Below are 26,685 nucleotides of genomic sequence, written 5' to 3'. Positions count from 1 at the left end.
CTCCTTGGTAACATGAATGCTCTCCAAAACATCTCCAATTATTTCCCTCATCTCTTGAGCAACCATGATTTTTTCCTTAGTAAACAGCAAAGAGAAATATACGTTAAAAATCCCACCCATCTCCTGTGGCTCGAGATATAGGTGGCCCTACTGATCTCTAAGGGGACCTACTCTCTCTCTAGCCACCCTTTTACTCTTAATATATTTATAGAACCTCTTGGGATTTTCCTTAACCTTACCTGCCAGATCCATCTCATACCCTCACTTTGCCCTTCTGATTTCCCTCTTAAGTGGATTCTTAATCTTTTTATAGTCATCAAGGGATTCACTTGTCTCCGACCTCCTAAACACAATGTATGCTTCCTTCTTTTTCTCGACCAGAGCCTCAATATTTCACATCAGCCAGGGTTCCCTAAACTTGCCATGTTTACCCTTCACCCTAATAGGAACATGCTGCCCCTGGACTCTTGATATCTTGCTCTTAAAAACTTCCCACTTGTCGTTTGTTCCTTTCCCTTCAAATAGGCTCTCCCAATTGACCTCTGTTAGATCCTGCCTAATTCCCTCAAAATTAGCCCAATTAATCACATACATTGGATGTATTTTACTTATGTCCTTATTTTGGACATCAAAACATTATTGGAATAAAAACAAATGAAATAAATATTCAGATGAAGCTTCAGAAATATATTCCACAACACCACTTGGTGGTCAAAGAGTAGAATTACAAAATCACCAGAATAGACATCCCGATAAAAACATCTCGTGACAGACATAACCAGAGTTAGTGTGGAAAGTCCCAGACACTATCAAATGGAATGATGATAAAACATATTATTTCCATTGTACTAGCTAGTTGTAATGAACCTCAAAATACTGATCTAGTTTGTGGTTCAAGCAAATACATTGCTTCAAGTGCACTCACTTACTGACAGGATTCAAACATTGGTTTGATCACTGGACAAAAGTTTCCCCAAATCCATTCAGTTTTAACCTACGTATTTCTGATTGTCAGAAAACTTTTCCCAGCATCAACAATGAATATTCGCATCTTTACTTAGTACCTCTTGAATGGTGATTATTCTCTACTTGTTTTTTTAAGCAATGTCGTATTCAGCCAGTTGCCCAGTGGTTGCCAATTGCTGACTCATTGGTAACCTAAAATGTTGCTTTTGTCTCTTTTATTTCAAAAAGTGCCTGGATGATTGGAAAACATAAGCATTTTGCAAAAAAGTCCAACTGACCATAAGATTTTTAATATAACTATTCCAAAATTAATTTTAAATCTTATCAATATAGATGGAGAAAACAAAGCATGGATTTCCCAAAATAGTCAATGTTGAATTTTCTGTTCCTTTGCTGGGTTTTATTATTTTAGTCCGAATAAAAAAATGTAATCTAATACATCAGTGCATGCTTAGACTGACTTTATTCATGGAGAGGAAATATAAAGAAGGCTGGGGTTACCAAATTAGGGAAGTATGAGATGGTCTCAGATCCTAGAATTAAAATCCTGCTGTAATTTATATTCTATGTGTGAGCCACATGCTGCTTACTCTTACATGCTTTACTTAATCATAAGCAAATGATAAACCCATCTGCCTACCTGGCTCAAAATGACTGACATTTCAAAAGCCAGCATGCATGCCTTTTATGTAGTTTGCAAAAGTTTTAGAAGTTGGCATTTTCTGGAAGTAACATTCAGATAAATGTAAGCTACATCAACATAACTTTGAAAAAGTACTTCTTGTTGACCTGATATATTACTTCCAAGTAGTTCCTAGTAGTACTAATCATTAGCTTCTCAAGGTTCTTTGTTAGAGGAAGCTGTTAAACTAGTTAGCTCACATCAATTTTCCACAGCATGAATCCTTTTGTTGAATGCTACTTTTACAGTCAACAAATTGGATAGTTTAATTATAAGCTTTTATTCCCACATCCTGTTCCATGAATCATCAAAATGGAATGCAAAGTACATTAATTTCTTCAACACTGGCAACACATATAAAGAGTGGTTTGGTTGAGATTTGTCAATAGGGATCCAATGAATATGCAAATTGAGCTGATGCCATTGAATTAATTTACCACCTAGTTAAAAGTGAGTAGCTTCTGACGATTGTGGATTGCGAATTGTCTCTTTGCTAACAAAAAAAGTGTACCCAGTGGAACAATGCATTACCATGATCAAATTTGCCACTGGCTGTCTAACTTGGCTTATTTAAATCAGGCTAACTAATTGGCCTTAGTGCCCTTATGAAAGACTGAAACCTTAACCTTTACCAGCCAGCAACTCCTGCTGAAAAGTTCATGTAATGTCACTTTGGTTATCAAAATAAAACAATATGCAAATGTTCCAGGATATTGCCAATTTGGACAAAAATATATGGATTGAAGCTTTAATCTAATACTTATGCACAGTCCAGGCTAATATTTGAATTCAATCCTCAGTGACTGCATCGTTGTTGACAACACATTCTTCAGAGGAAATATTAAACTGACAACTCAACTGCCTGTAAACAAGTCAGCTGTGTATAATAATACCCTGGTACTATTTTAGGATGAGATGGAGGTCTGTCTGCCCCTCTCTCTCAGTTAGCATCAGTAAAAAAATCATCAGCTTCTTATTGTTATCATGTTGTGGGATCTTGCTCTATTGAAAGATGTGTTGCATATGTATAAAAAACACGTTGATCTTTGGTAGTAATCAATTGATACAAAGGTACCTTATGAGACACAGGGTCCTATATAAGTGCAGCTGGTGATCATTATTTATGTTAAGTATTGCAGGGCTGTAGTATGCAGTCTGTTTGAACTATATTCAAACAACGTAACAATATTTCCAGCAATCTCAACAACTGCATTCCATCCTCTCCTGCACAGCTGAGTATAGACACATACAATTCCTCCTTCCCTTGCAATCAAAATATTTCCTTCCCATCTATGAACTGTTTGAATTTGCTTTTTTCACACTTTCAGTAAATTAGACAATGGTATAGTCCTATACACCTGCACAAGCCTCTGCATTTGCACTCTTTAGCTCTTATTCTTTTAATCTGTGGGATAAGCAGTGCTTAACAATTGCAAGGATATAAGATATCTTTATTAGTCACATGTACATCAAAACACACAGTGAAATGCATCTTTTGCATAGAGTGTTCTGGGGGTAGCCCGCAAGTGTTGCCACACTTCTGGCGTCAACATAGCATGCCCACATTTCCTAACCCATATGTCTTTGGAATGTGGGAGGAAACTGGAGGAAACCCACGCAGACACGGGGAGAATGTACAAACTCCTTACAGACAGTGGCCAGAATTGAACCTGGGTCGCTGGCGCTGTAAAGCATTATGCTAACCGTTACACTGCAAAACCAAGGCTACAGCAACTAACTTTCTGATCATGAATGATCTGCAGCAGCAACCAAAGGGAACTTGTGTTCTAACTAGTGCTACCTGCATCAGAAATTGTCAGTCTTCACTAAACAGATTTTCTGACAATTACCTGCAGTTCTTTATTAGGCATTGACAAAATGCCCAGAAAAATTGAATTACATTGTATTCTGCAATTGAGCAGTATCCTAGAACTGGCATAATTTATTTCCCTTTTCACTTGGCCTTCTGAACAGCTAGTGATTCTCCCTTATGAAGACATCTCAAAGAAGGAAAATCCTTCTGCAAAAGTACTGTCATGCAAAACAGTCATTCCCAAACATAACGGTTGGCCCTGTGGTTTGGAGAGAGAGAGAGAAAGAAGGGATAACTGTCATTTGATGTTTCAACTGGCACAACTTCATAATACGAGTCCATAGGGTAGCCATTGATGGATGTTGAATTCCTTTCCCATTGGGGTCCCATGGAACTTATGGAATGCAGATTTTGATTTGTTAACCACCTACCCTTTTTTAAAAAAAAGAATACTCCTGTGCTAAAGCAATTAAGGAGATATCAAAACAATACTGACAACAAATTGATTTTTTGCAAATTTAACTGTTCATTAGTTCTGTTCCCACTGGGTACATAAAAAAAGACCAAGGCCATTACACTAGTAAATTTAGTAATTAACTTATCAATATAATTTGGAACCAAGATGTTTAACACTCTGAACATGACATTATTATCCAGGAAGGCATCACAGTGCAGAACTTTCATTTAAGGCAGAAAGGACCCTCCAGCCTTAAGGAGTGTTAGAGAAAAAATAATATTAAGAGGCAAAAAAAGGAGTTTGTTAAATGATTTGAATTGACAATATATTGCTTCCAGCAGAGTTTATGAATTGTGCATGTTCTGATTATTATATGAATTCAGTTTAAAATTATCTGAAACAACAAAAAATGCATAAACAGCAATTTGTCTAACACATTCAGTTTCCTAGCTCTTAACTAATTCTTTACTTGATCCTATAGATATATAAAGGACAACAAGATTCAACAGCCTGGACTCAAGATCTTCATAATACCAAATTTCTTCACTCTGATTGATTCAAAAAACAATATATGCCACATTATTATTTCAAAACAGGAAACTATATTGGAATTTTCTGTATGTGTTTTGGCAATGTCTTGCTGCTCTTACTTTTTAAGAAGTGAAAGATAATATTATTCAAGGCACAAATTTAATGCCGCAGGAATGCTATATCCTGTCATCTTGTCAAAGATTAGATAGTATTAACTGTGAAAGCAAGCAAGCTGTTGATTATGATAAGAAGGTGGAGTGAATTCCCCAGCTAAAACTCAATGACTAAATTTAATCATAGATTTGGGAAATCTATTGAATAGTGTTTGATGTGATTCTTGACTAAAAAAAATCCCAACTTTGTTAGTTAGTCACTGCTGAAATAAGGAATCTTAGTAAAACTACAGTACTTCCACTTCTCTCAGAATAGGTAATAGAAGTACTCCTAAAACTCATTACTTCTTAGTGAATCCCCCCTATTGCTTTGTGCAAGATGTCATGTAAGATCAGTACGTTGTTAAAGTGCATGCCTCCTTTGCCAAATACCCTGTTAACACTCATTTATTTAGGTGCACATATAAAGAATGGTCATGTATGTGAAGTGCCAGAGGACAGCTGGCATATTTGAAATTGTACATCAAAATTTGTATAGAAAAGGCATGATCTTAAAAGAAGAATTTTTAACTTCAGAATCCAGTACACCTATTAGGAGTACAAGCAGAAGTGAAAGGAAGCTGCTACAGGCCAGTATAGCATACTGGCAAAAACATGTCCAACATCTTACTTGTGATAATACAGTATTGGTAAGAATTGCACACCATACCAGTAAGAAATTTAAGTCACTTTCATCCCTGAGTACAACAGGAGCACTGTAAAGTAGTTACACTATTAAACTGAAAATCTATAGGTACGGATTGATGCTTTCAAAATATGTTCAAATTCCACCATGGCAGCTGAAGAATGCAAATTAAATTAATTTAAAAATCTGGAATTAATAATATCATTAACGGTGCCCATAAAACTACTAGATTGTTATAAAACTCCATCAAAGAAAGGAAATCTATGACGCTAGAACCAGAGGAATGTGGTTGGCTCTAAAGTACAAGTGATGTAATTAGGAATTGGTTACCAGTGACACTCACTTCATATGTATGAAACAAGTTAAAATAGGTGCCCTTGTCTTGATTTTTCTAACTGTAGTATTATCATCATATAGATTCTATAGTTAGTAGGGAACAAGGCAGGGTGAAGCACTCAAAATCACCTTTGCTCTGGCTATGCTTTTTGCAAGTTGACATTTCCCTGTTCTTCAAAAGATTCGACACACCAGATGATGGACAACCAGCAGCTGAGCAGAACATAGACTTATGTGTTGATTTTTAGGTACGCATTGCAGTGTTCCTTATCCAATTTTAACTTTGTTTACCTACAGATTGAGATTGTCACAATGATTTGAACCAAAAATCTGATCAGATTCAGTTTTCTGATTGCTAAAAAATAACTGAAAATATAACGTATTTCACACATGCATCTGGAAAGACGCACACTACATAAACAGATGTACAAATCATTCATACTTCGTGCATTCTTTCAAAATTCCACAATATGCCCACACTCATTATAATAGTATATTCCATTCCCTTAAATTTATATTCTAATAAACTTCAACTTCTGACAATGTGCATTGCTCAATATTTTCCCTCTAATTTAAAAATTCACAAAACATATTACAATGCTTCTTGTCTTGCTTCTCAAGAGGAATTTGCACTGGTTTAGCTTGCTATAGTCGTGATTCATCTGCAAGCCTTTTGGATGGGGATTCTCGTCATGTGATTTGTTTAGCACAGGTGCAGGAAGAAAAGATTAGCAAAGACTAAAGAGATTTGAATCTAACAATACTTGGTATTTTTGTGACTAAACCACTTTAAGGCTCTGGATCATGTTATAATTATTTTTTGGGATTAGTGCCAGCAATGCATATTTATAGTTCAGAGAGGCCAAGGTTAAGTAAATCTATCATATTTAATTAGCTAATGGTTCACAGTCTCTAGGCCTAATTAATTAAGCAGCACCCACAAAAAGGCAAAGGCCCAAAAATCCAAAGAGATGTATTTAGATGCAGTTACCTTGGATTTCATTCAATTGTTAGATCCCACTTCACAGAAGAAACATTTGGGAACATTTGATGTAACTTAAAAAAATTGGCCAGCCAAATCAGAATTCCAGTTCCTTGACCAATTAAGGTCATAACCAGGCATACCTACATCAATCATACACAGGTCTCAGAGGTGGGGCAGGTTATTCAAATTTGTGCATTAAGAAACTCCATCCCTGGTCCTGTGTTGTCTTCTGAGTTAATTGTTTCATCAGGATTAGGCTGAGTCCACAGTGGCATACAGAACCTCAGATAAAAGGACAGGTCACAATAACCCCTCATCCCAATCATTCCTTGTATAAATATGTGCCAATAACAACACATCACTTTATTTTTTAACATACAAGTTGAGCCTAAAATAGAAAAACAGACTCCTCTATTTAAGGGAAAAAACAGAAAGTGCTGGAAATACTCAGCAGGTCAGGCAACATCACTGGAGAGAAAAACAGAGTTAAATTTCAGGCCACTGACATTTTGAACTTTTCAATATGGATTTTCTCCATGGACAAAATGGGAATGCTTATTAATTGTGGAATAATTACCTTTCTTTATGAAGCAATACAATTGCTGCCACATTAAAAGCTGATGAGCATTACAGTTACATATTATTAAATTTAGCATGAATTTTTAAATTGCAGTATGTTTAATGCACATTGATTGTAAAGTTACACTTGATTAAGGTTCTGATACTGCTTCTGCAGCAATGGAGAAATACATTAAGAGACTCAGGTCTCCAATGCCTGAATGTGACCAGGGGAACAGTGCCATTAGAGCATTAGGTTAAAAAAATGTCAGCTGCAGATCTCTGAATTAAATACTTTGCTTGTGTTGTTAAATTGTCAAATGGGAGAACCTTCCTGACTGATAATAAAGTAATTGAGCAGTAGTCACTAGTTTTACTGCCTTGAAACAAAGAGGAACTGATGCTCCCTGCCAGAAGGCAGGCACCTTCATTCATTTTTTCAGATAACACAGACAAAGTTTATGCTAAATCTGCCTTCTCCAAAATGCTGCATGTGATAGACTGTAATTGTCCTAAAACCCATGTACAGCTACTCTATGCAAGAATGTGCAGTGGGAAAAGAGTAGAAGGAAACATCCTCACATATGATTTATTCAGATTAAATCACTTGTGTGTTTCCAAAATAAAATCTGAATCAACAATTTTAAGTAAACTGGTTTGTCACTGAAACAGCAGTAAACAGTGACACAATCATCAACCATCATCAATACCAAGACATCTAAATCTGCTTCCCATTGTAGAACAAACCATCATCATGTGAAAGACAAGAGCCAGGCTCATGGGGCAGCAACCAAAAATAAAATGTTGCAAATACTCAGCTGGTCAGCAGTATCTATGGAGAAATAATAATTCAGCTGACCCTTCATCAGATCTGAAAGGTGATTTTCTTTTAAGGAGGAACAGAACAAGGAAAAAAATGAGGGTAATAAACTACACAGGAGCAAAGAAAAGGGGTACTCTATAAATGGAGTTGGTGGAGAAAATGGGATGATTAAATGACAGAAATGACAAAAGCAGAATGCAAAAGTAGACATTATCAAAAAATATACAAAATGGTGAGGATGCATTAAAGCAGAGAAAAACTACCAAAGTAGAACAGGTGATAGAGAACCAGGACTGGTTTGGGGTTTGTGCACAAAAGCATAGAAATTATTGTTGGCAACTTAATGGAAATACTTGCTGCCATTTTAAATGGTTTACTACTGTTATTGCAGTGAGAGTGATTTGATGCCAATGTACATTCTGTGGTTTCATAATATTCTCAGTAATATCTGCCTTTATAAAACCTTAAATGACAGAATTAACCACATTTAATTCAATATTTAATTTCACAGATTCCATTTATTTTTGATTAAAATAATGTGTCCCAGAAATAATACGAGTACTCAACAGAATAAAAGTTAGTCTCTATTCCGATGTAATACTGCAGTAAATCAATGTTGGGTCCAGATAACAAAGCTATACAATTGAAGAAATTGCTCTGACTAACATGCATAATGACAAAATAAAACATGTCTTAGAAAAACAGCATTATCATGGTATGCTGGAAAAATTGCATTCAAATTTATAAAGTGCACACTCAGGATTTTGTTGGATAATGTATATTTTCATAAACTGAATGCTGAGATGAAATATTATAACTATCACAAGCAAAGCTAGCTGTCATCCAGGCATCTTGCCATAAGTATCCTGGAGTATGCTAAGTTGATGGCCATAAAGTAATTAAAAGCACAAAATATCTGGGTTAATCACAACAAGATATACATATGTACATACATTTTCTATTAATTTGAGACCTTTCAGGTTGAACTTAGGACTCCAGTGAAAAGGATGCAGAACAAACAGTGTACTCAACTCCACATTGAGTCAAGAAAGTTATTTACTGCTCACCTGAGAGCTCCTCTACATGGGAAGACCTAATGGAAATTAAGTAACTAGATGTTTTGCAGAACAGTTCCATTCAATCAAAATCAAGAACCTGAGCTACCTGTTCATTTGTCATTGTAATTCGTCATTGTACTCTCTCTTGATTTCTGCTCTTGGCATGCTATATTTTCCTAATGAAGCTTGAAAAATAGTGCTATGTTTTGGTTGTGCAGCACCACATCTTGGGGAAATACCATTTTCCTAGAGATGCTCTAAGATGTGTGCATATTGGTAACAGGGAATAAGTGATGCCAAATAAGCCAAATGTGTTGCAATTATGGGAAATTATAGTTTGAAATGTCATAAGAGAAGAATGAGTGGTAAAAAGCCAGAGGGGCTTAGAGGAGGATTTCCAGAGCTTAGGGCCTTGGCCACCAGTGACTGTGTGAATAAGATGCTACAACTGGAGGAGGGCAGATATTTTAGAAGATTGTTGGGCTGGAGAAAATTAGGAGAGAGGTAAGAAGAAGACCATGAAAGGACTGAGAAGCAAGGATGAGAATTTTAAAATCAATGCGTGGATTCCCTTTTATACATAGTTTAGAATGTAGCCATCATCTTTTGTCCCTGTCATATACTCTGTTCCCTTATAACTGATTCCATCCTTCTCCCTGGCACTGCTACATGGGTACCTTGATATATTATTGATCTCCAAGCTGAATCTTGGGCTATACATCTGCAGAATCATTGATACCTTCACCCCAGTTCTAAGGGTTCTGCAGCAGCCGAGGAACCATAGCATTGTGTTGTACAGCATAGAAATGAGCCCTTCAGCCCACTATGTCCATGCCAACCTTTTTACCCATCTACAATAATCACATTTGCCTGCATTAGATCCATATCTTTCTATGCCTTGTCTTTTTAAGTGCCTGTCTAAATGTCTCTTGAACTTGGTGATTATATCTGACGTCACCACCTCCTCTGGCAGCGAGTTGCAGATATCAACCACTCTCTGTGTAAAAAAAAACTTTCCCTCCAATCCCCTTTAAAATTCCTTCCTCTCACCTTAAAACTATGGTCTCTGGATTTTGATATGCCTACCAAGGGGAAAAGATTCTGCCTGTCTATCCTATCTATGCCCCTTTTAATTTTATATACCTCTATCAGGTCACACTTCAGCCTCCTTCAGTTGAGGGAAAACAAACCCAGTATATTTAATCTCTCCCATAACTAAAGTCCTCCAATCCAGGCAACCTGGTGAATCTCCTCTGCACTGCCTCCAGCACAATTGCATTCTATGCAGGATCCACAATCTCTGTCAAAAGTTGGATAGATGGTGCTTAATGGGACAGGCGAGGTGACAATTTGGGATATTGTGCAATCCTTCTATTGTTTGGCCCTTGCATGTTGATCTGAGGTGCTCAATACTTCAGTGGTCATGGCCCAAAACATTGAGGATGTTACATTTTTTCCAAAGTTTGAAAATACTCTTCAACCATTGTCACTGTCCTCCAGTAAACTTTTTCCCATGACAGAACTTAGAAGAGAGTGCTTGTTTTTGGAATCTAATTTCAGGGATGGAAATAGTGTGGTTCACTCACTGAAGCTAGTTGAACATGATCAAAGCCATAGTGCTGGGGATATTGGTCTGGGGAAGACACTGATATTATTTCCTGTTTCTTATCGGTAGATTTAGAGGATTTTGTGAAAGCAGTGCTGATTATAATTCTGTTGATTGTTCATCATACAGAAGTGCACAAAAGTGCAGGGATCTGCTGCTCAACACACTTGGTAGTTGGTGTGAAGTTTTGGTCTTCAAACACCTTTTTCCTCAGTTGGCCAAAAGCCTGCACCTGTGTACTAGAGATGGTGTTAAATTTCATTATTGTTGAAGGATTACTCCTGAGATACGGAAAGTAAGTCACACCTCTAGGGTCTTATTTTAGATTGTGATTGGCAGGAGATGCCGGAGAATATCAAATACAGGATAGTAGAGGATTGTTGTCTTCTAGATGTTTAGTATTAGAATCTTCCTTTCATACACTTCACTGAAGGAGACAACAATGATATGGACCTTATTCTACAAGTGTGCAAATATATAAGCACATCAGAGTACTGTAATTCCATGGTCTTGGTTTTGCAGCAGAGATGACAACAGTGAACAGATTCCTACTCATCCTACAGTCTAACTCAGCTCAAATTTGAAGCTTATTGAAGTTGAGGTGTGGTATTGCAGCAAGACAGAATGAAAAGAGGATCAGAGTGATGACACAAGCTTTGCTTGAACCCAGTTTGCATTGTGATTCTGTTTGTGGTAGAATAGGATATACTGGTCATTAATTTAATACCACTTGTGGGATTGACTTGTGTGTCGGTAATCAAATTTCAGAAGAAATTTATTATTTGTCAATCAACAAGGATATGAAAATACTAAATAAAAGTGAAACCTTTTGCTCTTTCCTGATGAGCTGTAGAAGAAATGCGGATCATCTTTTTCTTTGCTATTCTGTGTTTATGCAATAACTGATGACTGAAGTACACCCAGATATTCAATATTTCGCTTGAAGTACAAAACACATAAACTAATCCAGGACTTCCACTGAGTAGTCATTGCATCCCATCTGGTTTAGAAACCAGAGACTCTCCAAACCTTTAGAACATCAATGGGTTAGCAGTAAGATGATATCTTAGGTGAATAATACATATGTAAAGAGTTTTATAATAGAAATGTACAATTCTTTAAAGGAACTTTGCTAATTTAGCAATGTGAATTGATTGTTGGTGTACTTTACAACTGGATTAGGGAGAAGTGTGTAAAATGGAATACTGGTGAAGCTTATTGGTGCATCTGTATATTATACTTTATAAAATATTATTGACCCAACATGAGAACAAGACAAATTGACAACTGCAGACCTTCTGGTTAAAGCAAAGATAAAGTACTTTAAATATTTGTAAGATTATGAAATGCTTCAATTCAGTTTATTCTCATTTCCCTTAATCAATTAAGTATTGCATTAACTAAGGTAATCAGAATTATCAATAGGAAGAATAAACTACAGTGATTTTAAATATCATCAATGTCAGGATGATCAGGTACAATAGGATTTTTCAAACTAAATACAGATAATCTATTCTGCATTAATTTATTCAACCAAATGTGGAAAAACATAATGCAAATAATGGATATATTGAAGTCATATGTGGAAGTTACTTAGGTATGAGATAAGACTTCAAATGTGAAACATCCTCGTGAGAATTAAATGTAGAATCTATAAGGTATGAAGAGATCTGCTGGGGGAACTCAGCAGGTTGAGCGGCATCTGTGGGGGTGGGTGGGGGTGGAATAAATTGTCAATGATTCAAGTCAAAACCCTGCATCAGGACTAAGAGGGGAGATGGCCAGTAAAAGGAGGAGAAGGGGGGTGGTGAGACAGGAGCCTGAGGTGATTGGTGGACTGAGAAGGGGTGAAAGATGATGGGCCAAGTAGGGGAGGGGAGGGTGTGGAATTGGGAGATGGTGCCAGGTGGATAATAGATGGAGGCAACTGCTGCCTCCAACCTTCATGCCCCACTTCCCCCCCCCACCTCATTCCATCTGCCTTTTATTTTTGTTTCTCTTTGCCTGCCTCCATCTAGCATCCACCTGCCTCCAGATCCAGCGTCTGCAGTCTCTCCAGATATGTTTTGAAGTTATGAAGAAAAAGTGTCAGATTCAAAGTTGAGTGAAAAGAAGAAAAGATAAAAGAAAAAAAAAGGGGAGTAATATGGAGAAGAACACAGAGAGGAGAATATCTGAAATAAGAAAAGGAACTGAATAAAGTTCCTTCAGTGAAATTGTACCTTAAGAATAACTGAAAAAGTCACTGACAAAATTTAAAGCCCTTCAAAAGAATCATTACTTCTCTGACCTCCACATTTGAGGTAATTATTCAGTTACATGTACCATTAGATTTCCTGAACCTTGTTATGAACCTATTTTATTAGAATCAAAGACTCTCAGAGTTATATTATAGCCAACTTCAGTACTTAGTGTATTCAAAGCAATATTTCGGAACCCATATTTTAATTTGTATCAACATACTATGTAGACCAATCATCACAACATTAATTGGTGTTTATTATTGCTGTTCTTTTTTATTGTGGGAAATATCACTAAGGACAGTAAAAGTTCCATTAATGCTCACAGAATAAATAATCTTATCCTTGACTGCAGGTTAAATATTTGTGCTTATGTAAACTGACTAGTGCAGTACTAGCTGTGATTCTAACCACTAATACACAAAGTTGGTGCAGGCAAAAGTAGAAAATAGTTAACAAGAGAAAATACCCTGGAGCTGCCGAGACTTGCCTTTCAGTCCTGTGATATGATGATGGCAGGTGAATTACGCGATATATTTGCATCCATAATCAATGTAAATATTTTTTATTGTGTGTATCTATTTGAAAGTCAGTTGATATATGGAACTCTTAGTTTTTTTTAAAACGTTGTTTCTTAGTGAAATGATTCATATGCCAAATAAAAAGAGTTTAAAGATACCCAATTTATCAAAGAGGAGGTATTGGCAGTCTTAAAGCACATTAGGGTGGATAAATCTCCACAACCTGACCAAGTGCATCCTTGGACCTTGTGGGAAGCTAGGGAAGAAATTGTGGAGGCTCTTGCAGAGATATTTGCATCATCTTTAGCTATAGATGAAGTTCTGGAAGACTGGAGGGTAGCTAATGTTGTATTGTTATTTAAGAAAGGCAGCAAAGACAAGCCATGGAACTTCAAGCCGATGAGCTTGACTTCAGTGATGAGTAAGTTACTGGTGGGGATTCTGACGGACAGGATTCACCAGCATTTCCATAGATAAGGATTGATTAGAGGTAGTCAGCATGTCTCTTTGCATGGGAAATCATATCTCATAAATCTGTTAGAGTTTTTTGAAGACGTAACCAAGAGGATTGATGAGGGCAGGGCAGTGGACGTTGTCTATGTGGACTCTAGCATGGCCTTTGACGTGGTGCGGCATGGTATGCTAGTGTGTAAGGTTAGATTGCATGGGATCCAGGGAGAGCTAGATAATTGATGGTAGGAAGTGAAAGGTAATGACGGAAGGTTGCTTTTTGGACTGGAGGCCTGTGATTACTGGTGTGCCACAAGGATCAGTGCCGGGCCTATTGTTGTTAGTCATTTATATAAATGATTTGGATGAAACTGTACAAGGCATGGTTAGTAAGTTTGCAGAAGACACTAAAATAGATGGTATCAGAAACAGTGAAGGTTTTCAAAAATTACAGAGGGATCTTGATCAACTAGGTAAATGGGCTAAGGAATACCAAATGGAGTTCAATACAGATAATTGTGAGGTGTTACATTTTGGGAAGTCAAATCAGGGTAGGACTTTCACAGTGAACTGTAGGGCCCTGGGGAGTGCTGTAGAACAGAGGCACCTAAAAGTACATGTGCATACTTCCCTGAAAGTGGTATCACAGGTGGATAGGATGGTAAAGAAAGTGTTTGGCATGTTGGCCTTCATCAGTCAGGGCACTGAGTATAGGAGACACCAAAGATTGCAGATGATGGAATCTGGAGCAACACACAAGTAGGTCAAGCAGCATCTATGGAGAGAAATGGACAGTCGATGTTTCGGATTGAGACCTTTTATCTGGACAGAAAGATAGAGGGGAGGTAGCCCTTATAAAAAGGTGGAGGGAAGGGGTGGAGCAAGAGCTGGCAGGTGATAGGAGGATCCAGGTGAGAGGGGCGATAGGCAGATGGGGGAGGGACAGTGTGGGAATGGCATAAGAAGCTGGGAGGTGATAGGTGCTGCGGGTGAGCCATGTCTCATGCTCAAACACCATGTATAAATTTGGCAATCATACCACTGTTGTTGGTAGAATCTCAGATGGCAATGAGGAGGTTTACAGGAGTGAGAGAGATCATCTGGTTGAGTGGTGTCACAACAACAACCTCACACTCAGCATCAGCAAAACCAAGGAACTGATTGTGGACTGCAGGAAGGGGAAGTCAGGAGAACACACACCAGTCCTCATTGAGTGGTCAGTGGTGGAAAGGGTGAGCAGCTTCAAGTTCCTGGATGTCAACATCTCAAAGGATCTATCCTGGGCCCAACACATTGATGCAATCATGAAGAAGGCACACCAGCGGCTCTACTTCATTAGGGGTGTGAGGAGATTTGGTATGTCACCAAAGACTCTTAAAAATTTCTATAGATGTATGGTGGAGAGCATTCTGACTGGCTGCATCACTGCCTGGTATGAAGTCTCCAATGCATAGGATCGCAAGAGGCTGCAGAGGGTTATAGTCTCAGCCAGCTCCATCACGTATACAACCCTCCCCACCATCAAGGACATCTTCAAGAGGCGGTGTCTCAAGAAGTTGGCATCTATCATTAAGGACCCTCACCATCCAGGACATGCCTTCTTCTCGTTACTACCATCAGGGAGGAGGTAGTAACCAAACTCAATGATTCAAGAACAGCTTCTTCCCCTCCGCCATCAGATTTCTGAATGATCCAATAACCCATGAACACTAACTCACTATTCCTTTTTTTTGCACTATTTATTTATTTTTGTAATTTATAGATTTTAATGTCTTGCACTGCACTGCTGCTGCAAAACAACAAATTTCACATCATATGTCAGTGATAATAAACCTGACGAAGGGCCGAGGATGGTGGAATCTCATAGGAGAGGAAGGTGGAGCATGGAATAATGGAACGGAGGTGGGGAGGGGAAAGAGACACCAGTGTGAGGAATGTGTGGGTGACAGCAGATGGAGAGGATGGGAGAGCGGAAAGAGATATGGTGGTGACGGCTAGATGGATCAGGAGGAGAGAGAAAAGAGAAAAGGGATAGAGGGGGAGCAGTTACTGGAAGTTGGCAAATTCAATGTTCATGCACCCAGGTTGCAGACTACCCAGGCAGAATATGAGGTGCTGTTCCTCTAATTTGCATCTAGCCTCACCTTGGCAGTAGAGAAGGCCGAGGACAAATGTAGGTTATTAACATTGAACATAGGAGCATGGATATTATGTTCCAGTTGTACAAGACATTGGTGAGGACGTACCTGGAGTCTTGCGTACAGTTTTGGTTACCCTGTTATAGGAAATATGTCATTAAGCTGGAAGAAGCATTTGTGAGAATGTTGCCAGGACTCGAGGGCCTGAGTCAGAGGGAGAGGTTGGATAGGCTAGGACTTTATTCCTTGGAGCTTAGGAGACTGAGTGGTGGTCTCCTGGAGGTGTATAAAATCATGAGAGGCATAGATAGGGTGAATGCAGTCTTTTTCCCAGGGAAAGGGAACCAAAAACTAGAGGGCATAGGTTTAAGGTGAGAGGGGAAAGATTAAAAAGGGACCTGGGGGGCAACTTCTTTACACAGAGGGTAGTGTGTATATGGAATGAGCTGCCAGAGGAAGTGGTTGAGGTACATACAATAACAAAATTTAAAAGACATTTGGAGGGGTACATGGATAGGGAAGGTTTATAGGGATAAGGGCCAAACGTAGGCAAATTTGGGATTAGCGTGGATGGGTATCTTGGTCAGCATGTACCAGTAGTGCCAAAGGGTCTGTTTTCATGCTGTATTATGCTATAATTCTATGATATTACATTTAAAGAATCACCTGTCCCCAATATTTGCATAAAGTATCATTTTCTACTATTGGAAAGCTAACTATGAGGAACATGGTGATGGACAAGGTGGTTGGGTGGTTGGGGCAGGAATTTATTAACTTAGTAATAGGCCTCAAGTGAAAAGTGAGGTTTGAATGACTAAAAAAAAGTATTCGACCTTTCCGTGGCCTGGGAGAGGATTGAGAATAAATGCAGAAGTAGAAGGTCTGTTATGGTTATAACAGAAGGCAGAGCCAAAGTCAAATTACAACGTTCCTACCTTGTACCAATCAATAAAGATACATAAAACAGACTTATTTACAGAAAAATATGCCTGGGTACTTCATAGAAGAATAAAATAATGACATGAACAGCTGTGGGACAGTTTTTAATTATAAAAAAAAGACAGGGATAGGAGAATGAATAGTTGTTCATAAAAGAAGAGCAAGGGAAGAAACACTGTGTGAAAAGGTCATCCTCCAAGGACTAGAAGAGATGGGGAAGATGTGGGAATTCAGAATGAGGATGAGGCAGTCTGGAGTGGGTTTTTGTTGAGGAATTAAAATTTGGTGGAAGAAAAGAAAGCAGAAGATGGAGATGGTAGGATACACATGGCTTAATTTGTGATAGAATGAATGAGCTGAGCTTCAGCTGTCATTGTAGCTTATTTGTAGAGGGAGATGAAACTAGTGAGGGTCTGAAATCATGGGTGTCTTCCTGTTTAATTGGTGGAAAATAAATATCTAATCCATTATCCAATTACAGACAAGTAATCTAATTTCATGTTCATGGGCATGGGTCAAATGATGGGAAGGTGGAGCTGCATGCCATCAGCACTAGAATGGAAGCTGATCCTGAACACAAGGTCACAAAAAACAGCTACCTGCACTATACTTTCTCTATAATTATGACAATTTATTCTGCGTTCTGTTTTCCTTTTTACTACTTCGATGTACTTATGTATGGAATGATCTGTCCAGATGGTATGCAGGCAAAAGTTTTTCACTGTACTTTGGTACATTTTACAATAATAAACCCATACCATCAAACTAATACCAATATAAGTGGAATCCAAACATAATGTTGGAAGTATTCCTAAGACCTACCATAAAAAATCATGCTTAGCTGAGATGATTAGATGGAATGGAGGATGGGACGTTTATTATGTTATGAGATGGTTGACGAGATTTTATATTGAATTTTCAGGATATTGATGACAATGAAAGGCCACACTTATTTCCCAAGCAGTCCCAAGAAAATAGCAATGGTTTTGTTCATGAAACAATTGTTTTACAATTAAGTGGCCAACTAGACCATGTTTACAGTCAGTCACATGGCGTGATACCAGTATCTTGTAGCCCAATCTACACAGAGATGGCTGTTTCCTTTCCCCAAAGGATATTATTGAACTAATTAAGTGGTTCTGTTGTTAGTTGTCCATAATATGCCATGTTTAAATTTGAACAACTTTGAGGCTGTTAAGAAACTACAAAATTCACTAAATTATTGTACTTTTCGTCTGATTATTTGTATCAGTCAAAATATTTAGCTGTACTCTGATTGGAGAGATGGTTTTGCAACTACGATACTGTAAATAAAAACCTTTTTGCTGTAACTGCGCTGAAATATTTCCATAGGAAACATTATCATAGAGATAAAGTAACAAACAATCTATTATGTTAAAAAAGATCACAGGAATTCACTTAAAATTTAACTATTAAAAATTGGCACAATAAAGATAAAAACTGTAGAAAAATCAAGTTGACAAGTGATCTTACAGGCCATATTTTTACAGTGCATTTCCAGTTTTAATTATTTTTATATTATTGAAACTAGAATTCTTTTTCAATAGGCTCCGAGGACTAATATTGCAGTATAAACAGGCAGTTATTCTGCTACTTAAAGTTTGGATTGAAAGTAGTTTTTGGACATGTATCAATACAGAATCAGAATTAGTACTGAAGAGGTCACATTGCTAATCTGACTTCTGTAGCATTGATTTCTGTAATCAGATTGCTAATCTGATTTATGTAGCAAGACTCTCACAGATATGTAACATTACATGCTGAGCATTATAACTCCTGCTCAGAATGATTTTCAGAGTATCAAATGAATTTTATGAAGCCTCATTTGGATGGATCAATAAAATTAATTCTTGATTCAGCTGTGCACTTGGATTGCCCAACACAAAGTCCCAGTTAAAATGATATAAACAGAGGAACTGACAGAAAGTCAATGACAACATCTTTTAATTTCAGTGCCATTCCACTTCAACAGTTAGAGGGGGGATTAAAACCTCCATCACTGTTTGACGGAGTCAGCTCTTCTGATCATTTCCCCCACTTGTCAAAAACACAAGTGGATTGCATTTCACAAAATGCAAACGATTTTTATAGCATCTATCTGCCATCTTGCAGACCTTGTTGTGCATCAGTTACTAAACGTGCCTCATGCAGCTGGAATGTGTTGGCAGAATTTACTATGTTAAGATTTCAGAGCAATAGCTTAAAGTATGACTTGTAAACAATATGTGTGCCACGCCTCGTCATGATCATACAAATTAAGATTGTTTGACAAGTTGAGTATGAAGATTTAGAGTACAATACTAATAAATATTCATGCTATAAAATGTGTTATCACACCTATTTTCTACAGTAATCCAATGAATAACATTATTTTATTAGTTTAATGTTACTTTGACAGTTTTCATCATTTGGTTATCTACAGTTAGAAATAGGTTGGTTTCATTTTGCTGAGGGAAATTAATAATCAGCTAGCTCAAGCAAAACAATTCAACGATCTTTGACTATTTTTCTTGGCACCTATTATATGGTTCGCTACATACATCAGCACTCTCTTCAAATATGCTGCCATACTTTCAGGAAATCATTGATGAGAAAGTGTAATTTTTTTAATGCACTTCCTGTGAAATGAAAGCATAATTCACAGGAATTACTCACAGGAATTTCAAAGCTCTTTAAACTGATATTTTAATTGTAGACCTTTGAAAGAAAATCTCTTTGAAAAAAAAATTCAATTGCCATTTATTCAACGCTACTTTTGCAAACTGCTGCAAGTTGCTTTGAAGTAATGTCTGATCTCTGGAAAACACTGGAGCAAAACAAGATTGATTTCTGTGCAAAATCCAAAGTGATAAGTTTGAAAGAAGCTAAAATCTCAGCATCTTTAGAATGAAAAAAGTGCCTTAGTCAACTGTATTCCTGGTGATTTTCTACTTCAAATTAGGAAAACTGTTTATTTGTCAAATCGAGTTATTGACAGTCAGTGGTTCTGTAAGGAATTATTGGTGATCAGCATAGCCAAATGCTTTAGTCTGAAATAAGTTGCACATCCGACGTTGGGAAATTTGACCTCCTCCTCCACTGCAAAACCCACCAGCAAGCCCAGTGGCAGAACAATAGATATTGTGGAGAGGGCATATTGTGTGACAACTTTCCCTGTAGAGGAAGTGTAGATATGTGTTTGAAGTATTTTCGTTTTTTCAGTTGTTAGTTATGTGTTAGTATTTTGTGGTGCTTTGAGCTGTTAAGGACCATCAGAGCATTCAAGAGGCAGAGCCTTAGGGTTACAGTGGCCTAACTGCTACTCAAGAGCCCATTTTGCTACTTGGGTTCAGGGAGTCAGCTTGTTTGGTCCTCCACATTCATAAAAGAGAAGTGCTGGTGAGTAGGCACTGCAGGCAGTGATTCCAAACTGTGGGCCTGATCCAAGATGATTCAGCCCAGAGTCTGTAAGCTATGTTACATTTCAACAACTAAAGTTATAGCTGGCATAAAAATGATACATGAGAGAAAATGGTGGTAGTAAGCATTAGATGCTTTAATGTTGCAGTGATCTGAAATCTCTGAAGTCACACCATCTCCTGGAGCAACACAGAACAAAGGCAAGAATCTTTAATTAGGGACAAATTACAAGTCTGTTTGGACAGCAATGTCAAAACTCTTTTTGTTATAATATCCAGCAAATTGCCTGCTACAATCATCAATGTTTTGGAAACATTAACTGTAGAGTTTCTATTTTCTTTTTTGCAAACTACTCTAACTTAATTGTTTTGGGAAAGCATCAAGCATTGACACATGAAGTACTTTCTATAAAAGAATCTGCACCATTTCAACAGTTATCTGACTCAAATGAACTTAGTTACAATTAAAGAGAAGTACCTTTCAGCCTTTAAAATTCATGCAACTTTGTTCCAAAATCTAAAATTCTGTGAAGGGTCAATGACATTGTGGATTAGAATACTGATGGTTTTATCTATGCAAGCTCCTACTCAGATTCAAAAAGTAACCTAAGGATATGATTCTGACTGTTGTGAAACATCAGAAGAGATCTCTTGGATTATTAATTTATTTCCAAAGACTCCAAATCCAAAGTAATAAAAAACCTAAACCAAATGATGTAAGTTAAAATAATACTTGCAAGTTCTGGGAAGTATGGATTAAAGAATAGAAATGACGTTATATCTGGCTCTCTTTGGAGACTTGGTTGGAAGACCAGAGATGAGGGACTGTTTGCAACTACACTATGCTGTCATTGCCTTCAGAAAATGATGCATGATAATTTAAGTGCAAAGCAGCAAAACATTATTAAACAATAATAAAAAATCTTCATGGACTATTTAGAGTTGTATAATCACAGTGCACCATATGGTTTCAAAAGCAAAGATTTCTGAAATGCCCTTCCTGCACCAATTAATTTTATAATTCTGATAATTCTAAAGAACATTTAATGTTCAGTTAAATGAAACAATGTACATTGTCACTTCATTATTTTATTTGTACTATTAACGACATCTGGATAATCATTACACAAAACATTTAATTTGAGATCTCAAATCAAAATTTGCCACAGTGGCAATAAGCCCAGTTATGGAATGCCATCTAACCAAGACAGCTAACATATTCAGGTGATGTCCTCATTGTAGGTAACACTTCATAGCTCCAACTAAAACAGCAAGGGTTATTTACTTCCTTGAAATTATTTCCATGTTTTATTTATTTTCTAAAATATGGTTGTTTCTGCCAGTGACTACTGATATAACAGATAACAACAGCTAGGACACACTTTACAGACTATATATGATGATTTTTACTAAATGATTAATGATTGTCAGATAATCCGGTGACTCATTAGGTGATACTTTGCAGTTCAATACTTGAGAATAATAAATCAGTATGCTTTATAATAAGACGTGTTTAGAAAAGCTGGTTATTGATTCACTGCATGTGCTGCAGGAGTCCTATGCAACAGTTACCAAGCAAAAGGTTAAAAAAGCTGGCAGTAACATTAGAAAGGGTCACTTACTATTTAACCAAGCATAGTTTAACTTGTTGGCAGTGTGCTGACATCACCACCAACATGCAAAGGCATGCTTAAGGCAATGGATCAGGACAGGTCAGCTCATTATTAATCAATCAACCATTTATTCCATTTTTTTTCCAGCAATCAAAGTAACATATTCTATGTAGGCAACAAAAATATAGAGCTTTAAGAGTTTTGTTCGCTTTGGAGAGCTAAGAATTTATTAACTAAAGTAATCATTTCAGATTAATGCACACATAGATATTCTCAAGAGTAAACAACATTCATTTCAGTTTAAAAAGCCTTACCTTTTACACTGTTGTTTGAAAAAATGCCTCCAAATTCCATGGATTTTGGTTTTGAGGAAAGAGCTGTTGAATGACCCGGCGGCTGGGGTACTTGAAAGGTATGTTTTGATACTACTTGCCTTCTCGGACTTAAAGCGGGTAAGTGGATGGCATTTTCGGGCATGCTGGTGTTTTGAGGTGTTGCGGTAGGATGCTGGCAGCCGTTCATTGATCGTTTCCTGTGCATATTGTTTGCGAGCATTCCAGCAGCAGGACTCGGTGTAGCGCTGTTTGAAGAAGGGCAAGGTGTTTCTGTCTGAATTCTGATGGGGGGGATCTGTTGTCCATTGATTAAGGCTGGCCCCTGAGGAGTACCCGTTCCCCGGTGGCTAATATTACATGGTCTTCCATTCATGTTTATATGGGTTCGTTAGCAAAACCAAAGGTGTTTAAATTATCCACAGAATTGGTCAATCCAATAAGATTTAATGAGAGTTCAATAGATTATCCATATGTCAGAGAATATCCTGTCAAATGAACAAATAATCACTTGTAAAAGCATGTTTTATTAAATATAATGAATATATAGATGATTGTTGTATATAAATATTACCCTGTTTGATGAACAACTATTGGTGCTACTTTGATCTTATGAGCTTGCACGTTAGCCCTAATAAAACTTTTACCCTTAACACGCTAAATGATTTAATTTGCACTTTATGCAGGAACGGCTTGTGAGTAACGGTATATGCATCCCGCCTGTATCAAATAGTGTAAAGGAAATTGAATCACTTCAACAAATATGAATGATTGATTCATTGTTGACAATGTTGAGCCAAAACTTCTTTGTATGTTTTAAAGACAGTAACTGATCCCAAAAGGCCCTTTTGAGAGGCTTGACAGAAAGTAAAAATGTTAGCTGGGCAGACGCGAACTTTAAAGTAGTTCCACAGATTTGGAAATGAAAACAGAAAATGCTGAAAATCCTCAACAGGTCAGGCAGCATATGTAGAGCGATGATCTTTGATCAGCGCAGTTCTGATGGAAAGTCATCGACCCGGAATGCTGAGCATTTCGTGTTTTATTTCAGATTCTCGGCATCCGCAGTTTTTTTGTTTGCTTTTCCACAAATATTAAGTCGCGCAGATGGTAGCACAGCAACGTTGGAGCCGAATTCGTAGAGATGTCATGGGTATTCGTACTCAAAACATGAACTGATATTTCTCAAGGGCCACTAATTGCACGCGTACTCACCTCATTTCCATTTTCATTTTCAGCTTTTATTGAAGGGGGAAAATGCACTCGGCATGAGGACGGCAGCAACAGAATTCGTCATTGAAGCAGGAAAATTGGAAACTGAAAATGGTCCAAAATTATTTTTGAAAATGTCCCATTTGATGCTAGTTATTTTAATGAGTTGGAAATACAGATTGACGATACAAGTCACCACCACGTCGTTGTAGATTTTGCAAAAATTAATTCATACATTTGTATTTATGTATTAAAAAAAAGTCTTCTTTATTTTACAAGTATTTCGCCCTTCAAACTCCAACAGGTAATATGTTGAACATGGTGTAACTGCAGACTATTTAAAGGGATTATTGTTTAGCAATTAGAGATAATCCGCCGTATATTGCAACGGGATCGTGTCGTGGGAAAGCAGAGAGCACGGGTGCCAGAAATCCAAAAGTTACAATGTAACCATGTGAGCAGCAACACACTCTGACATTTCTCGTCAGAGTTGTTTAAATGAAACCCAAAGAAATTGCAAACTGACAGGCATGCTGTGATGCCGCAAATACATCCACCCGACAAGTTAAAAAAGGCTGAAGGTGAAACTCCTCCCCAGAAAGCTAATGCTCAAATCCCTGGGCCCGGCTGACAGGTGAAATGTCAATCAAATGTTTTCGCGAGACCAAGCAGGCTGGAACCAATTGGTCCTGCGCGTATCGCGGAGAGAAGGAAGCAGGAGGCGGGGCGGGGGGAAAGCCGGCGGGTTAAGTTCACCTACCGTCTGCACATGTCAGGATCTCAGCTGGTGTTCCAGTGCGGCGGAGGGAGGTTCGGGAACAAGCAGGAGCTCGATTCCGCCTGTCCCCATCTCAGTCAGCACTGGCATTGCCATCCATCGTGGCAGGGAAGAAAAAAAGTGGCACATGCTGATACAAGACAAACTTCAGCTAGACTTTTCTGTTGAGGGATGAGGGAATGATACCCAAGGTCGGGCTTTCATTTCCCCCAGTAAATGTTCGAAAACCTGGAGCCAAGTTATGACGATGGATCCATTTAAAACAAAATACAAAACATATACAGCAAAAAAAGGGCGACAAACCGTGCATTGTTCGCCAGTCAGAAAGTTCACCCCGCTTTCAAAATGTAAAAACAATACGAATGACAGTGGCCCAGAGCAGGCGAAGAATAACTTTCAGGTGTGGCTGTCCTTTTAAAATAGTTAAATCTGTCAGAGGAAAACATGGGAACTTGGCTTTGGATGATTCAAGGCGGGAAATGATAGATGCGCCCGGAGGCGCGAGCATGTGCACCTGGCGGCGCGAGCCGGGCCCGGGCTCCAGCGTCTGCCGTGTCCTCGCCGCCGGCTACCAGAATGCATTGAACAACTCAGCAGACGAATAAAACTTCACAATAATCTTGCCCAGTCAAGGCCAATTTAGAATTGGAGCGATTAGGATGGATCGGTTTCAATGCAATGAGTTAAACTGCAATATTTTAAGAGGTTGAATAGGCAGCATATGCAAACATATCCGATATGCACCATTATACACAGGTTACATAAACGGGATTGACTGGTGAAGCCTGCTGACCGCTTCTAATAAATTTGAGCGCGGGGCCATGCACAAATATTAAGTGAAAGAAAATTATTTTTTTCATATGCTTTCCGTTCCATGGCTTCAGTCGGAGCACACACATATTTTGAAGGTTTTGTTTTCAGGGCATCAAAGGGCATATTCTCATTTCCTTGAAAAATATTTAATCTGCGATGATTTTATGGATTTGGGTTTAAATTATGAACATTTGCCGTTGCTGGTCTCCGGGAATTCTCAGGAAAGCAGCAAAGGAGCGAACCTGATATACTCACCACGGTTTCGATGTTCAGTTTTATCCCCGCGTCAAGTTCACAATGCCATTAATTAACTTTACCACTTCATAATAGCGACTTATTGTGAATAATCCCCGCTCGGTGCAGCCTTTATGGTCCCCCGCAAAAAAGCAATTTGCGTTGGACCTAAACCTTTTTGTCACTTCCAGCCCCAGAGGTCCACCTGTCATAAATGTGCAGCTTCAGGACAGTGTTTCCTGAAAGATGTTTTGCGGTCAAAACTTCCATAGTGTTGGTTCTCCAAGAGAGGGGGGGATACTGGACTTCCTTTCAGTTTCATATCGATTGCACAGCTTCAAGGAAGGGAAATTGTAACACATAAATGTGCTTGTTTAAGACATCCCACATTCGTTTCAATGTTTGTTCACATTGAAATAAATGTTCTGCTCACTCAAGTACTGCTTGTCACCTCTTTCGCTACAAGTTTCAGATGCACTACACGCCAGAGATAACATCGTAGTAATAATGATTGATCTTCACTTGCATTGTGTCTATCTGACACTTATGACAGTAACAATCCGCATTCTCACTGGCGACTGTAGTTATTTGCACACAGATCACGATGAAAATGCAGTCACAGTTTTATTTTGCATCCCGTTCAAATCAAGAGCCACTTACCGGATAGTTAAATGATCCGCACAACCCACCATAGAGCCCTTCATGATTGAGAGTGTGTCTGGATCCGGGCGAATATTCCGCAGTGAAGTTACTCGCCGTTCAAAGATTAAGCAGATCCCATGTCGCCACTGAGTTTTCCCAGCAGATCTCACTCTGACCGTACAGAAGCATTTCCTTTCTCTTTGTTTTTCGCTTAGGGGGAGGGGTTCGACAACTTTTTTTTGGTTAACTTTGGGATCACTGCTATAAATTCGTTTTTTTTTATTTGATGCCTGGTGTTATGCTGCGACTGTTGCTGTATCTCTGCCAGTGACTGGAGTGTGGATCTGTGCTCAACACAGCTCGAATGCGGGGGCGGGTAATTGGTGACCGATTTGTGGAAACTCATTCAACCGAGGACTTGGAAGCTGCAATAGCCATTCGCTGAAAGAACTTTAGCAAGTCTGCGCTCCCACATCCTACAGCTGAGTTCCGCGCGACAGTGTGGTTTAGATATATACTCCGCATTGTTTCCGTTGTCTTTAATCTTTGTGTGCGTTTGATTAACAGGCTTGAATGCAATATGAATACTAATATCTGCACGTACACACGGATGTGGTATCAGCGATTCCATTAGAAACAGGTTTTCTCATCCCGCTTAACAACGATCGATTCTAAATATATTCTCAATATACGAATTAGCAACGCCAGTGTTATTCGGGCTGAGCTCATTTGAATTCAGGA

At 38.2% G+C, this 26,685-nt stretch overlaps 1 protein-coding gene across 1 annotated transcript in view; it reads right to left on the bottom strand.

Annotated features, from left to right (window-relative positions):
- glis3 (GLIS family zinc finger 3) overlaps positions 1–26,262 on the bottom strand; it is a 388,168-nt gene extending 361,906 nt beyond the window's left edge. Inside the window, exons 1-2 of the mRNA XM_052020524.1 lie at positions 25,963–26,262; positions 22,248–22,753 (exon numbers count right to left, since the gene is read on the bottom strand). Of these exons, the coding sequence (XP_051876484.1) occupies positions 22,248–22,641 (394 nt within the window). The 5' untranslated portion in view covers positions 22,642–22,753; positions 25,963–26,262. The remainder of the gene's footprint in view (positions 1–22,247; positions 22,754–25,962) is intronic.
- Positions 26,263–26,685: the final 423 nt, after the last annotated feature.

This window comes from Pristis pectinata, chromosome 7 (assembly GCF_009764475.1).
Source record: "Pristis pectinata isolate sPriPec2 chromosome 7, sPriPec2.1.pri, whole genome shotgun sequence".
Lineage (NCBI taxonomy): Eukaryota > Metazoa > Chordata > Chondrichthyes > Rhinopristiformes > Pristidae > Pristis > Pristis pectinata.
This window is presented reverse-complemented; position numbering and strand designations above follow the sequence as displayed.